The 16074-nt window shown below is 42.2% G+C and overlaps 1 protein-coding gene across 1 annotated transcript in view; it reads right to left on the minus strand.

The window, feature by feature from the left end:
• Positions 1 to 7356: 7356 nt before the first annotated feature.
• Positions 7357 to 16074, minus strand: part of QARS1 (glutaminyl-tRNA synthetase 1) — a 36152-nt gene continuing 27434 nt past the window's right edge. Inside the window, exons 20-24 of the mRNA XM_033926209.1 lie at positions 15319 to 15411; positions 12144 to 12271; positions 10455 to 10521; positions 8469 to 8594; positions 7357 to 7609 (exon numbers count right to left, since the gene is read on the minus strand). Coding sequence (XP_033782100.1) covers positions 7559 to 7609; positions 8469 to 8594; positions 10455 to 10521; positions 12144 to 12271; positions 15319 to 15411 — 465 coding nt within the window. The 3' untranslated portion in view covers positions 7357 to 7558. The remainder of the gene's footprint in view (positions 7610 to 8468; positions 8595 to 10454; positions 10522 to 12143; positions 12272 to 15318; positions 15412 to 16074) is intronic.

Genomic DNA, 16074 nt, shown 5'->3' on the forward strand with positions numbered 1-16074 from the left:
CCGGGCCCGCCTTAAAGGGGACACGCGCGCCTCGAGGTGGCCGGCTGCGGGGCGGCGATCAGGAAGCGTTTCTCGCCGTCAGACCGGTCAAAAGTTATGCCAAACTTTTCCTTTCCTGCTAAGGTTTCTTTAGGTCTGCTCCTATGGAAGATGTTAGTTACTAGGCTGCCTTTATTTTATCTATAGATCCCACGAGCGAACGCTCATTATTGGAATAACGGTGCTCAGTAAAATCCCAACTGTTTGCTTCCTCTCCTTTCCGGGATGAGTTGTCATTTGCCAGGCTAGCAAATAAGGCAGTTGCTGCCAGACAATTATTCGTGCACGGTAAAAATACATTGTCTGAGCTGTCAGGTCACCCTGTTCCAAGCAAGAGACCGTTGGACCTGTCCTGGATTTCAACCTCGTTATTTCCAAAGCAGTGTGGCATTTGTGGTCCTTGCTGCTAACGATTGAAATAAATGCTGCAAATCCAGTGCATCAGAGTAGGTGTTAGACATCCGGGACTGGCCTAAAGTCAACAATCTCCTTCTCGAGAAATTAAAATATTTTTTTTATTGGACTAATGATACATATTTTTTTTGGCTTTCAAATGTAACCCTTCTTCTTGGAAGTTCTACATATCATGATATCCTTCAGTAAAAGGATATGATAATGTTGTGATCTATAGAGCGATGCCTTAGAATATATGAAAACTATCTGCAATTGCAAATAAAAATATTTTAAGGTATATGTAGCATGAGATTGGTAACAGAATTCACAACAATGGAAGATGTCAATGTGATTTCTTTAATGCTTTAAAGGCCTATCTCTCAGCTTTCCCTCCACTCTCATCCCACTTCAAATTTAACTTGCTTAACATTTATTTATTCATTTTGCTATTCATAGAGCTATTGCTAGTTGGATCTTATAAGGCCATGGACATGCACCCACTCATCCAAATAGGTTCTATAGACTCGTATGCAAATGACAGTATGTGTTGCAATGACTGTGGCAATTGTGACAGAAAATGGATGTAGCTCCCACTGCCAGAACCAAAACCTCTGGCACCCATTCTCTACTCCAGCAAATGCAGTTTCCTATGTTATATCAACAGTGTGAAGACAATCTGGAGGCATTCTTATCCAGTGGTGCCTGCACCCCCCTAGGTCAAACAGGGTGCAGAGAAGGGTCTTGAAATCTAAGTGAAATTTTAAAACTTTCTGTGCAGAGTGAAGACAGTTATTGATAGTATAATTGTGTTTGACTGTATTTTAGCAATGTGTTAGCAAATAGCACTGTTAGCAGCTAACAGAGATGTGTTAGGAGCCATCGATGCATGTTCGAGTCCTAGCGACTTGATGAATTACAGTTCTAAAAAGAAATTGATTTTGTGCTAATCCAGTTAGGTCCTCCCCATGGTTGTTTTCAATGTGTCCAGCCATCTGATTGCAAATAGAACCAAAAAAAGGTTAAGAACCACTTTTCTACAGGCCACAACCCTGGGTAGGGTAATATAGAGAGCTTCCATTGCCCAAGTGTCAAAATCCCCTTGATGCTAATAGTATTAGCAGAGAGAGGCAAATACAGTTTGTTACTAAATCTATGATTGGCATTCATAGAGCACCACATATGCAGTAATCATTTTAAATACAAGTACAGTTCTCTGGAGATCTTACAGTGTAAGAGGATGGATTAAATAAGAGCAAATAAAGTGGTTTGCCCAAGATCATATTTAGCATCACTGGTAGAAGCAAGATTTGAACTCTGTGTCTAATTACAATTACCAAGATTAACAAATAGTGTGGAACACTAAATGTTGCATATAATGTGCGTTTAAAACAGAGGAGAAAAGACCTCAAAAAACCCCTGGACTGCAATCAAATAGATCGTAACCAATTGGGGTTGGTTTTCATCACAGGTCAAAAACCCCTGTATATAAATTATTTCAATAATATTTTATAATTTTTATGTGAATGAATTTTTTATAATTCTTGTGTTAATCAATAATGATTGATTCTCGAAATCTCTCATGACATATGAGCATCAAGTAAACCAGCTTCAAGATATAATGCTATTCAAAAATATATAGCTTTGTAATGTCAGGCACTTATCTTAATAACCCGACGGAGGCCCCATCCGTTTCGCTCCAACGGGCTTCTTCGGGGGTATTGATAAGGCTTTTTATAGCGCTGGACAAAATCAAATTGTGCTCAAAAATTTCTGCGATTTTACTATATGATTCTGCTTTCGGAACCGGAAGACAGTGAAGCTTTCTCAATAATGGTCATACTTTCTCTTTCCAAATATAAGTTTAGCCACTGTGTTTTGTATCAATTGTAATCGATCTAAACTACCCTGTTTGATGCCCAAGTAAACACACCCAAAAACTACTCTATATATATATATTCACTGATCAATATGAGAGAAAAAATGGCCCTCAGCAGTGACCTTAGAAACCCAGATTGTCACACTGGGAACTATATTGGTGCAGAAAAAAATCCCAAAAGTGCTGATAACATATATTCATAGTTTTTTTTCTATAAGTTCCAATCCAATAGCAAAGCCAAATTGCTGAAAATACCATCCCTTGAAGCAGGTTTAGAGCAAAACAAGGTTTCCTGTCTCCTGACAGTGTTTGTAGCACAGATGTGGATTTAGCTCTGTTTTGGGTTTGTTTTTTTTACAGCAATGCTGGATATTCTTCAAAATAAGGGCACTTTTGAACATTCTTTAAGTATTTTTAATGCTGTTTTTTACTGCTACCAAATTGGGAAAAAAGTTTGACTTATACAAATAATGAAAAATGTGAATGTATATTATCAGCACCTTGGGAGTTTTTTCTGGACCAACGATGGTGGAACACGTGTAGTTCCCAGTGTGATAATCTGGGCTTCTCAGCTCACTGCTCCCTTATCATTTATCAGTGAATAGCTGCTAATTTTTGGGTGTGCCATACTTTATTGTTGAAGAAATATAGGAACATGAGGGCTAGGTCGCCTATTTATGACTAATATTTCACCTCTGGAGTGTGCATGTTGCTTTTCTGACGATATTGTTATTTTAATCTCACTGGAAACTGTTTTGATACGTGTGCCAGCTAAGGAGGTATATCAGGTATGAGTAAACGAACAGTCTAGATGCAAACAACCAAATTTGTGCTCATCATTCACACAGCCATCCTGAAAAAGCCAAGAGGTACCTTATACCCTGCCCCAAAAAAATACATCGGCAGCGTAAACACTTGTGGACAATCGTGTCTGCATGGTGGAAATGTAGGTCTATGAGAAAACATAACTCTTTGACATGTTGATGTTATAGTGCAAAGTATATTGAAAAGCAAGAACACAGGCTAGGCAACAACTCCCAGGACAGCCATGGGCAGATCATCTTTCTGCAGCTTGCAGCAGATGCTTTGCCCTCGGATGCTCGTGGAAGAGGTGAAGTCAACCCACGTGCCCAGTGCAAAGCCGTCCGCGCGACCAACTCGCCCGCCGCCCCGAGCACGCGCCGAGCCCCGGCCCTCACCTTCCGTCGCCCGCGGGGAGCAGCGACATGACTGCTTTAACATATCCATGTGCTATTTGACTACCTCCCACTCCACAGGAGCAACACTGCTGCTTAAGGTGGCGCAACGCCCCGCCAGGCTCCAGCTGCTCTTCCTCTAGGACAGCCCTACCTGACCCCCCCCCCTCCCCGAAAGGAGGCGGAGAGCGCGCGAGCCCTTGCCCGGGCAGAACTGGGAGGGAGGGGGGGGGGCGACATCGCGGCTCTTCCGGGGCAAACCCGACGCGAGGCCGTGGCGCGGCAAGCGCAGCCGGACGACCTTAAACTGGGCTCGGGAGCGAGGGACCAGGCGCCGGCGTTTGTACACAGCCCTTTAAAGCCGCAGCGCCCGTTGCGCGCTGGCGACGAACTTTAAGGAGCGTTGCGCGCCCTCTTCCCCAGTCCACTTGCGGATTGGACCCAGTTCCGAGGGCGCCGGCGCCTCCTCCCGCCGCGGTCCAGAAGCGCAGCTGGAAACGTGGGTGGCCTGAGTTCTGTTCAGCCGCCGAGCGGCTTCCCGATTGGCCCCCCCCCGCGAATTCTCGCGAGAATTCGCGAGAGCCAATCAGGAAGCCGCTCGCGGCCGAAGCGCCAAAACGCTCTGGGGCTCGGCGGCTGAGGAGAACCGCGGCGGCCTCGACGACCTGCGGGGCCGGTAACGCGCAAAGCTCCGCACCACCAGGGATTGGAGAAGAGCGCTGGAGCAGAGAAGCGGCCGAGGCCCCGGTCCCCGCCCGGGGAAGAATGACGAAGGTGGTGCCTTCAGTGATGCTAAACTGCCTCAGAGTTAACGAGGGTCGGACACTATCGCCGGGAATATTCGAAAGACGTCAAGGATTTTAGGTAGTTTGAAAAAATGATTATGATATTTCCTTAGCAGCTTATTAAAGAATTTGCTTCCTAGGCTTTCCCTGCTAGAGGAGAGTGTGGCCTAGTGGTTAGAGCTAGAGCCTCAGCAGCCTGAGGTTGTGGGTTCAAATCCTGGCTGCTCCCTGTGACCCAGGTCCATTAGACAGACTGTGAGGGGGGGGGGGGGGAGCTCCAGTACCTCATTTGTATCAGGTTTATTTAAAAATTTGATATACCGCCTTATCAAAACTCAAAGCGGTTACACATAATATCAAAACAAAGTATTAAAAAAAGCGTATGTTAAAAATAAATTATGCTACAAACATTAACTTACCGATACAGGATGGAAAAGGGCAGAAATACGATTTGTAACGGTTCTAAGCTCCTTTGAGAGGATGGGCTAAAAAAAAAAATCAAGTAAACAGTAAGCTCATCTCCGTCACTACGTCTGGATACAGGTAAGCTGTATTTAAGGTTTATCGTAAAACAATTTTTAAAAATTATTAAATCAACATCTTACAGCAAGGCAATGGGGACAAGTATAGCCTGCTGAGTGTGTTATCAATAAACAAGAGCCTACTGAACCCAATGAATCTGGAGCCTGAGTCTGGGTTTTGATAGTCTATATAGGGAACATTATATTTCTACTTTACTCTTGAATAGCTCATACCACACATAAATATGAACAACTTTCTCAATAGATTTATGCTCCATAACACAATATAGCAGTAACAGAAATAACCATCTTTTCCCACTGCCTCTACCCACCCTCCCCATCCAAGAACATGATAATGTAACAATCATATGATCATTATGTCCCCTGCTCCCTTAAATGAGTTCTATTTAATGAACAGGACAGTAATAATTGGAAAAGGATGTACTATGGCTTTGCTACTTGAAGACCTTTTGGTTTCTTCTTTTTTTTACATTTCTATAATCATCCTTTCCTGTTGAAAAGAGTACATTTGTTTGTAGGTCCCTGAAAGAAACGTGTATTTAATGCACTTAAAAGTTTGAAGACAGCAGAATATGAAAAACATACAAGGGTGTGAAGATTTTACAAATAACTTTACCTAAGCACTACCTTTAAAAGGGATAAACATTTGACACAGCCTCATGGAAGCCTTGTCAACAAACACTTTGTTTAGTGCCAACTTTGAGGTAACCATCTCCAGCTCTCCATCATCCCTGGATTTCAGTTATTAACAGCTGTTCTCTTCCCTTGATCAGACACATCTATGCTTTGTTTTACCAACTACTTTTTGCTCTTAATCAAACAGGCAGGGGGAATGATGCTAATCAATGAATGTCATGAAACTGATTTTGGTTTATATAGGCCTAAGGGAACAAAGTCTTAGAATGATTTTGTCTAGTTTTCACCTAGGGGCTTGGATTTTAAAATGCCTGCCTGCCAGCACTGCCTCCATTCTTCTTACTTCTTAGAAAAATTAGTCCATACAGCACTCAATACTTTTGGGGTCACCTTACTTATCTTCCTTTTCTGCTACAACAATCAAATGATGATCTTTATTAACTGCTGCACACAGTTGTATGAATCAGCAGTGAACATATCTGGCCACTGTACCCTCTGTTCAATTCCTGCCTCAGCCACCCTAAACTCCTGCTAACGCTGTCCTTGTTGGCATGTTAAAAAGTGATGCATAAAACATCCTGCTGCTGTAGTGTATTCTCTCTTTCTGTTCCCATGGCACAAGTATAGATAAATTGTGGTGCAAGTTACTTGTTACACAAGCATACATGAAGCAAACTTCAGAAGAGCACATCTAGACAGTTCACCGAGCGTTACAGCATGTATTCTTAAGACCCGATTTCCTTGTTCTGTTCTAATTTACAGCTGGCTTATATGAAGCTTCTGATCATTTGATAAGAGTCTTACAGTGGGCCCCTATTCTTAAAAGGAATAACTTCCAAATAAAACTGCATGTAGTTTGAAGACATGCTTTAATAGAATGGTCAAAAAACTATTTGTATTTAGTAGAAATATATGAAAGTCAAGGGGCAAGCAGTGAACACACATGAGAAAGCAGATTCCAAAACCTATGAACTAGATTAGGGAAAACCTCAGGGATCCAATGGCTTTTCCTCAGACGATTTGCAGGAGAGTAGAAACTGTTAACTTTGTACAGTATGATGGGGAGGCTGCAGCAGCCAGGCCAGACCACTATTCCCACTTTATACCATGTAAATACTGTAGACCAGGGGTCAGGAACCTGTGGCTCTTTTAATGGCTGCATCTGGCTTGCTGCCAATGTGAGACTCTGACTTCCGGGGGCGGAACCAAGGAGAGCGGCCGCATATACTACGAGCTCATCTGCTGCAGCAGAGAAAAATCTTCTCCAAGACATGCACTGCAGCAGAAGACACCTGAGCAGACCTACCCAGACCATCAGGAATATTCTGCCTGTCACCTGGAAGTGGGAGCTGCTGACAAAGAGCCGGATCGGATCTGAGCCAGGACGGGGACAGCGGCGGCCATCTTCCGACGCTCTGCACAGTGTGGCACCTCCCCCAGCTGCAGATTCTAGCCTGGACCGCAGCAAGCTATACCAGTAAAGGGGACAAGTTGTGTGAGTGTGCCTACTTCATTTGTTATTGCTCCAGAACCCCCCCTAATCTCCCCAGTGTCCCTCTGTGACTATATTTATTCATCATTGGTTAGCAACAGCATAACAACGTTATTAAAAAGAATTCAGAGACTTAAAATGCACACATTTACTTGTATTTAGTTTTAAACATAGTGTATGGCTCTCATGGAATTACATTTTAAAATATGCTGTATTTATGGCTCTCTCAGCCAAAAAGGTTCCTGACCTCTGCTGTAGACAGACCCTCCTTGTTTAATTACATACATATATTACTGTAAATGTCCCCTGTGAAACAAGGAAGCGGTCAGGAAGCCAAACTGCATTTTACTGCCCACTTTCATGAAACTGCAAAAGAATGAGGTTTCCATTCAGAAGATATGCTCCAGTTTATTTTATTTTAATTTGAAGCTGAAAAATACCAAGCAACCAATGATTACTGTTTAAGGCAATTGTGCATCTTTCCTTTGGACACTTGATCTTTGCTCATCTCTTCCCCCCACCCATGGGCAGTCCAAATATGCAGAGGTAAGTTATTCCTAGGCAGAGTCTCAGAATGGAACAGTCTGGCACAAATCCCTTCACACCTTCCCAGGATCCTCCTTCAGGGTCACAGTCCTATTGAACACGATCTGTGGAAGCATGAGGAAGAGTCAGGCAGTATAACACTTGAAAAAACTTGGGTACAGGCAGGGTTTTAAGTTGCAAGGGGAAGGTAACCTCATTTGTGGCAAGAGATTCACTAATTACAATAAAGCTAATTACAATAAATAATATCAAAATCCATCAATTATTTATTTAAGCATTTAATAATATAGCCCCCAAGACTACCATCCCTTGTAAGTATTAAATTATTAAATGTTTAAATTATATCTATTGAATGTATTTGAACAGAATAATAATTGATGGATTTTGATAAAATCAGCTTCTTTATTGGAATAAGTTGAAAAATAGAAGTGATGCTTTAATTAATTTGTTTTCCCAATAAATTATTATTTTGTTAACTCAAGAGATTCACTAATGCCATAATGCTACTTACTGGCAAACTTCACAAAACAAAGTGTGTTGTTATTCAACTGCAACTGAAGTCATCCCAGTTCTTCTCATCCTCATCTGATCTGTGCCCTCACAGGCGTATAAGGTCACTGCTCTCAGGGCTAAAACTGGTTCTTCTAAGAATCAGCAGTAGATTTAAGCCTCATTGCTTTCTACTCCAAAATTGTGGCCACGGAGGGCAGACCTGGTCCAATGACAGGAGCTAGCTCCATGGTTTGCAAACCATGAGGGTTTACCAATAACCAGAGCTGTGAATTGGCACTTATGCCTAGACACTGCACTTGCTGCCACCACCCATATATCTATTGATTTTTTTTGCAGACAGGGCGATGTAAAGTGTGCCTTTCCTGTACAAATGTTCCAATTTAGTTTGACCTCTCCTTTATAATAAATAAGGCTTAGACTAGAAAAATTTTACAAAAAACCAAAACTGACCTTTTTCTCGGTGGTGTCGGGATCCACAGAAAAATATCCAAGTCTCTCAAACTGGAATTTATCAAAAGCTTTTGCATTTTTTGCTGACTGATCAACCATAGCATCTTCAATCACGTACAAGGAGTTCTACATGAGAAAGGAAGATTGAGACTTTGTTCACATGTGAACAAACAAAATAAATTTTAAGAGGACCTTGTAATAACCTGGTAAGAATAAAGTGCTAGATGCACTAAAGTCAGCGATCATTAATAAACCTGTTTTCATAGCTTTAGCAAGGTTCACTTTTACCGACCCAATGCACAAAATGGCCCACTGCATGTTTTCCCCCTCGATCGCTCATTTTCCGATCCAGCCATGCAGATTAGCTAAAACTCCATGCAAAGTAGCCTAGCGATTGATGCACTAACATCGCTTGGCTATTCCCCCCCAAAAAAGGAGTTTTAGCGATCAGAAAAACTGACTGTATGTTACTGACAGGTCTGTATGGTTATTTTTTTTCCAATGGCACAGATTTTGCATGCATTACACATGCAAAATATCTGTCCTATAAAAAAATTTTAAAAGTCCCCCACCGCTATGACAACCCTTCCTGACAAACGTAGCATGAGAGAAAATTGCCCCCTCCCCCCACCTGCGCCAGGCACCCCTTAGCCACTGTCCACCCAAAACAGGCAGAAGTGATGCCCACTCCCTCCTGTCACCAGATAACCCACCCACCCACCCATACCTTTTTAAAAAGATTGGAAGCAGGAAGCCCGCTCTGAGGTTCCTGCTTCAGGACGCCAGTCATAAATTATGGGCCTGCACAGGGCCCTGTGCATCACATAAATCATGTGATGCACAGGGAGGGGCCAAAGGCCCGGACTGGTTGTCACCTAAGGCCCCTCCGAAGGAAAGGGGCCTCAGGCACCTCCCTCTGTATCCAGGATACTGAGGCAGGAGCCTAAAACCCTGATTGGCTTGACCAATTGGTTAAGGCCTAATCGACTCAGATGCCTAAGGTCCTTCCCCTTGGAAGGGGCCTTAGGTATCTGAGTCAATCAGGGCCTTTGGCCCCTCCCCATGCATGATGCATTGGGGATGGGAAGGCCCGTCATTTAGGACTGGTGGCATGAAGCAGGAGCCTCAGAGCGGGCCTCCTGCTTCTAACTTTTTAAAAAGGTTTGGGGTGGGGGCTGCCAATGGCAGGAGAGAGTGGGCATCCCTCCTGCCATTTTTGGGGATACGGGGGTGGGTAGGCAGAGCTTTTTTCTTTTTTTTAATGGAACAGATAGTGCGTGTGTAGCACACACAGAATTTGTGCCATTAAAAAAAATATATATATATGGAGCCCTAACAGCAGTGACAGGAGGCTGCTTCCCCTGTCACTGCTGTTAGGACTCTGCACGTGTCAATCAATCACTCACTGAGCGATTGATCAGTCACATTTGCATGCAAATAATTTGCATACAAACTTGATAGTGCATTGATCGCTGCTGGAGAACTGGCCAGAGAATCAGTGATCCAGTTGGTATTTTTAGTGAATCTAGCCCAAAGATTTTTACAGGGTCAGTGTGTTAGTCATCAGCTAAACAGATGACAATCTCTTCTCTCTTTTTATTTTTGGTTTTTTTTTTGGGGGGGGAATAGTTTGGAGGGAGCGGTGATAAAAAGATCTTTGAAAAATGACTTAATATATCACCATTTAACTTGTTTACTTTTCAAGTAGTTACAATGCTATCAGGAATCATTTACATCTAGGCCTCTGAAGGCCACATGTAGTTGAGTTTACAGGATCACACACATTCATTGTGAAAATCCTAAAATCAAACCAACCAAAACCCCCAAAACTGACTAGAGTGTGGTCTTACAAGGACCAGAATAGGGTAACGCCTGACTTAAGGAAACAGAACTGTTATCACAGTGTAGTACAGAGTTTCTCAACTTCTTCAAGCTAAGTACCCCCTAAGTCTAACAAATTAACCGAGTACCCCACCCAATACTTACAGGACTCAAATCACTTAGAAATCCATCAGGCACATCTGAAGGATCCTCTGGGTTTTTATGCAGGAACCTGTAATGAAAATGTTGCTTTTAGAACTGCTCATTGTGCTTAAAGGAAACTTGCTTGCAGTCACTAGCCAGCAATTCTAAAATCAGGAGACATGAAAGACTGTGGAAGATATGCAATGTGTAAAGTAATGCAGGAATGTACCATATATGCAGGAATGTACCAATGTTTGAGCTGCCCAATCCTCACTTCAGAGGTATCAGTATTACAAGTGGAGTTTCAATGTATGCAGTAAATTAAATATCAGCTAATTAGGCTTGAGTGACAGATCCTAAAATCAAACCACAGCCGAGGGAGACCTTTCTAGAGATATTTTATAAATTCTATTCAGACTCCTATAGTCTAGATATAGTACTATTTGTCCCCCTCACTACCACTTTAAAGTTTCCATGTGAGGAAACTCTGTGGAACAGGCTAACCTACAGACTGAGTTGGATGGTATCTCATAGATAAGGATTGTTAGGAATCTGGTCTGCTCATATCCCCTTTCTTTTGCAGATCCAGAGATCCCAGCTGAGCTCTACCATTGCCCTCAAAAACAAGTAAAGATCCTCTGTACCTAATGCAAGCCAGGAGAACTCGTCCTGTATCAGCTGCACTGTCTGCCAAGTTCAAAAGGTCTTTGTTTTCAAAGCATTGTACTTGGGTCAATCTGAGTACTTTTCCAAAAAATTGTTCAGATATGTTCCTTCATGATCACCATTTGTCTCAAAAGAATCACTAGCTACCCAACTTAAAGAAAATAAAGCTCTCGCCGACTAGAAGGACCAGTACTTTGGAATTTGGGGCTGGAGAAATTTCAAAATGAATTCTCTTATTGTATTGGAAAATTAGTTAATATTATTCCATCAGTATTACTATCGACATCAAGGATTAAATAATAGGCAGTGTCGAGGCCAGCTCTAAGGAGAAATTAGGTTCTTACCTGCTAATTTTCTTTTTAGTCCCTCTAGACTAGTGAGAATTGATGGGTTTATGGTCCTCTGCCAACAGGTGGAGACTGAGACATTAACTTTTGGCTAAGTTGGGTGTGCATTTGCATCTACAATCAGTCTGACGAATAGCCAAGCAGAAACTAACTGTAGTAGGTAGATTGGAATGTTTCCAGTTTTAACCTTTCAGACTGATTCTCTGATGAAGCAGTGGGTGAAACAGGCCCGTCGGAATCAGCATTTAGAAATTCACATTACATTATTTATAAATCTAAAAATGTTTTTGTGATAGATATTTAAAAATTTGCACAATCAAGTCAAGGTGGAGGAAGGAGACTGCTGATTACAAAATTGGTTCAATGTAGCTGAACAGCTATTTCGCTGGTCTATTCTTTTAAACCACTTGGCAAAGAGTGAAGTAGGATACATGGAAATTGAAGTAAATTTGTCCAGGTTATAAATAGTCAAAGTAATTTTTGCTTATTCAAGATTCCACTTTTCTGTTCTAATTTGGTATTTTGTAGTGCGGAATCCCAAATTCAGTTTTTGAACAGTAAAAATGAGCCATTCCTCCATATATTGGACATATTTGAAACTTTGGGTGTAACAAAACTTGCTGTTATCAATCATTCAAAAGAAGAAGTCCCTATTCATTGTTATGGAAATTAACCTGTCTGTTCTGCATATACTTACAGTCTTTCGTACACCCGTACTTCACAGAGAATAGGATCTGAAACCCAGTGGATGAAGGCTTTGGGCTTTTCGGAAACGTCAGACTTAGTGCAAGTCACCTTTAGCTCCATCACTTTGCCACTATCATTCTATACAGGAAACAAATAGCTGTTAGGAGCCCTGAAGTGGTCATCACTGCTGAATGCAGTACAGGGACATATCTTTAACAAGGAGAGAAAAATGCTTGAGTACCTGATTGTAAAAACCGCTTAGATAACCTTGATAGGCGGTATATAAAATCCTAATAAACTTGAAACTTGATTTAAAGTCTGCACATAATCTTAATGTCCCTTTCATTGAGGTTCAAAATCTTGGGACCGCTACAAATACAACAGCCATGCTGGTTTGTTGTTGTGTTTTTTTATAGTGTACATCCTGATTTTTTTTCCTCAATCAATCTCAAGGTCAATTCTGATCATAAATTTTAAAAAGCAATGGGTAATCAGTGTAAATTTGTTTTTTTTAACACAAGTGTGATGTGATCATATTTTAGAACATAAGAACATAAGAACTGCCATCACCGGATCAGACCTTCGGTCCATCAAGTCCGGCGATCCGCACACGCGGAGGCCCCGCCAGGTGTACACCTGGCGTAATTTATAGTCCACCATATCTTTATATGCCTCTCTTAAGGAGATATGCATCTAGTTTGCTCTTGAAGCCTAGGACGGTCGATTCCGCAATAATCTCCTCTGGGAGGGCATTCCAGGTGTCAACCACTCTCTGAGTGAAGCAGAACTTCCTGATATTAGTCCTGAACCTGTCCCCCCTCAGCTTCATTCCATGTCCTCTAGTCCGTGTCAAATTGGACAGTGTAAATAATCTTCTCTGCTCTATTTTGTCGATTCCTTTCAGTATTTTGAAGGTCTCGATCATATCCCCACGCATTCTCCTTTTCTCAAGGGAGAACAATCCCAGTGTTATAAGTCTATCCTCATATTCCAGTCTCTCCATACCCTTCACCAGTTTTGTTGCTCGTCTCTGCACCCTCTCCAGCAGTTTTATATCCTTCTTTAGGTAGGGAGACCAATGTTGGACGCAGTATTCCAAGTGTGGTCTGACCATTGCCCTATAAAGCGGCATTATAACTTTCTCCGATCTACTCGAGATTCCTTTCTTTATCATGCCCAACATTCTATTTGCCTTCTTTGCCGCTGCCGCGCATTGTGCCGACGGCTTCAGGGTCTTATCTATCAGTACACCCAGGTCCCTTTCTTGTTCACTCTTCCCCAGAGTTGCACCTGACATTGTATACTCGTATTCCTTATTCTTATTGCCTAATACATCAGTAATTAGTCTGGCAGCTGTATTCTGTATTACCTGTAGGGCATGAATTCTTGCCTTTGTAATGCCCAAAAATAAAGCGTTACAAAAGTCTAATTTGATGATAACAAGACTTTGGACCACAATCTGAAAATCTAATATTAACATAGGTTTGACTCTTGTCAAAACCCCCATTTGCATAAATGCTCCCTTAATCACATGCGATATGTGATTCTCCATCAACAGGTGACTATTAAGGTAAACACCTAGTAATCTCATCCCAGAACAACCAATTTTGTATCTCGTAGTTCCACATCTTTCACCCTCAGTAGGTCTTCATCATTCCCAATGAACATCAATTCTGTTTTCTGTATATTTAGCTTCAGAACATTCTCATCCATCCATTTTTTTATCTATACAGTCTTGTCAATTTTTTCAGTACATAAACAATCCCTGATTCCACAGGGGGAAAAAAGCAGATATTGTCTGCATAAATACGGTATTGTACATCAAATGCCATCAGAACCTTTCCTAAAGATGCAAAATACACATTAAACAGCAAAGCTGAGAGTGTCGCGCTTTGCAGCACTTATGCTTTGCTGGAAATGTTATAGACACATTCTCAGTATTCTTCAAAGTAAACCCCAAAAAATGTAGGTAAAGACACCCCACGCAAGCAAAGCTAATTAAAAAAAACAAGTGGGGAGTGGAAACAGTACACATCAATCCGAAGGACAACCAAATTTATTTTATAAAATTGCAAATCAACACAAGTATAAAATGGAAATCAATATATAAAGTCCTTAGTCAGGTCAAGACAATAATAAAAAAGCTCGGTAAACACAACTGCACTTCAAGGAAGCCAAGAGAATGTGCTGGAGAGGGGGCATCATGTGGGAGTGGCTGCCCTGCTCTGGCTGACCTGTCATTTGGTAATTCTTAACATAGCCGAGTCTCAGTCTGGCTGAATTATATTAAGTAAAAATCTATACAGGTAAATATGTTGACAAGATAACTGGAGACCCAAAATGAGCAACCGCAATCAAACGCTTAGGCAACATGTAGAAGATTGTTCCAATATGCAAGGCAAATTTTGGACTAGGACAAATCAGTGTGGCTGTTTCATCAGGGCCCCTACCATCATGGCTAATTCAACATGGCCCTTTCATTACTGGCAAGCACTTACCTTGCTGAAGCCGTTCCATCAGACAAATATTGTACTGAAAGAGGGGGCATATTGAAAGTTGCCCCCTCCCCCACTGGTGCTTAAGTCCCAAATGGACAAGTGAAAGAAGGCTTCCGGGGCAGACCCTACTGCCCCACCACTGGTGTTTCAGGACCAATTGCTTCAATAAAGTTATCTGAGACAGCATAGGGACAACATGTGTCAGACTCCTCAACTCTTCAGATGAGCTGGGTGGGGTTGACAGCACGATGGGGCCCAACTCAGGACAGCATCTGTCAGACTCCTTGTGGCTACCCGTTCAGGTGAGCTAGTTGGGGGCTGATTCAGCATGATGAAATAGCTGTGATTAAACATCCCACACGGAATCGGCCACGATGAACTGGCTGCACTGAACTGTCCCATTTCCCCGTTAAGCTTTCTAAACAGTACTTTACATTTTTGGGCAATGTGTCAATAAACATTTATCTGCTGGAAGATAATAAAGCAAATAGATCTTTCTAGCCTTCTGCATTCAAATAAAGTTTCCATGCTACTAGTGCACCTTCATGTTTCAACAGGTTCTACCTGTGAGAAGGGAAAAAGGTACCACTGCTCAGCCCCACCAGTTTGTGCAGGGAATTCTCAGGTTTGTGTCCACAGGTTAACAGATCTCACACCATATATTGTCCTCCCATCCCTTCTCCTTACCTTAACAACGCTCTGCACAGAGATTACATAGCCAGCATGTCTCAAACCTACTGGCTGATCTGGGGTCAGACGTTTATAACCCTTCTCCATAATCTTCAAAAGAAAAAGAATTGTAAGAGAACTCTTTATCATCAAATATAGTCAATTCTTTATTTTTTTGACTCAAAATTTGTTTTGTTTAATGCAAAGAATTAGTCACTAAAAGAAAGAGTGCTAATGTTTAATCCAGGGGGTTCTCACTCCAGTCCTGAAGACTGCGGGGATGCGGACATTCTCTATTGATAAGGCCCCCGCAGTGGTGGGCCTCTTGTGTTTAGAGCTCAATAATGCAAAGGTACCCTAGCTTGTCATCCAGGGGCACTAAGACTCAGATCATTGGTGAAACAACCCTTTCCGTTGTGTTAGAAACTCTCAAATATACCCTTTTGAGACACACCCCCCTCCCAATTTTCCCCCTAGGCTGCAATGGCCTTGTTCACAGTACCATGTGCAGGGAAAGTGCTTCATCCTGCCTCAGCTCTAAAATGTAGTTTAATTTGGAGAAGAATCACTACTTCAACTAGAAGACTGTCCAAACGCTGAAATCTTTGGGCTGCCAGTTGGACTGGAGATGGACTGATCCTCAAACTCCTGTGGAACCGCAAGTGCAAATTGGGGAGGCAAACTTGCAGCTGGCACTCTGAAAGCCCCTCTGGACTACTGTGGGTGTCTCACAGCCTGCACTCAAGCTCCTGATAAATGAGAGTACAAGCAAGC

This window comes from Geotrypetes seraphini, chromosome 17 (assembly GCF_902459505.1).
Source record: "Geotrypetes seraphini chromosome 17, aGeoSer1.1, whole genome shotgun sequence".
NCBI lineage: Eukaryota > Metazoa > Chordata > Amphibia > Gymnophiona > Dermophiidae > Geotrypetes > Geotrypetes seraphini.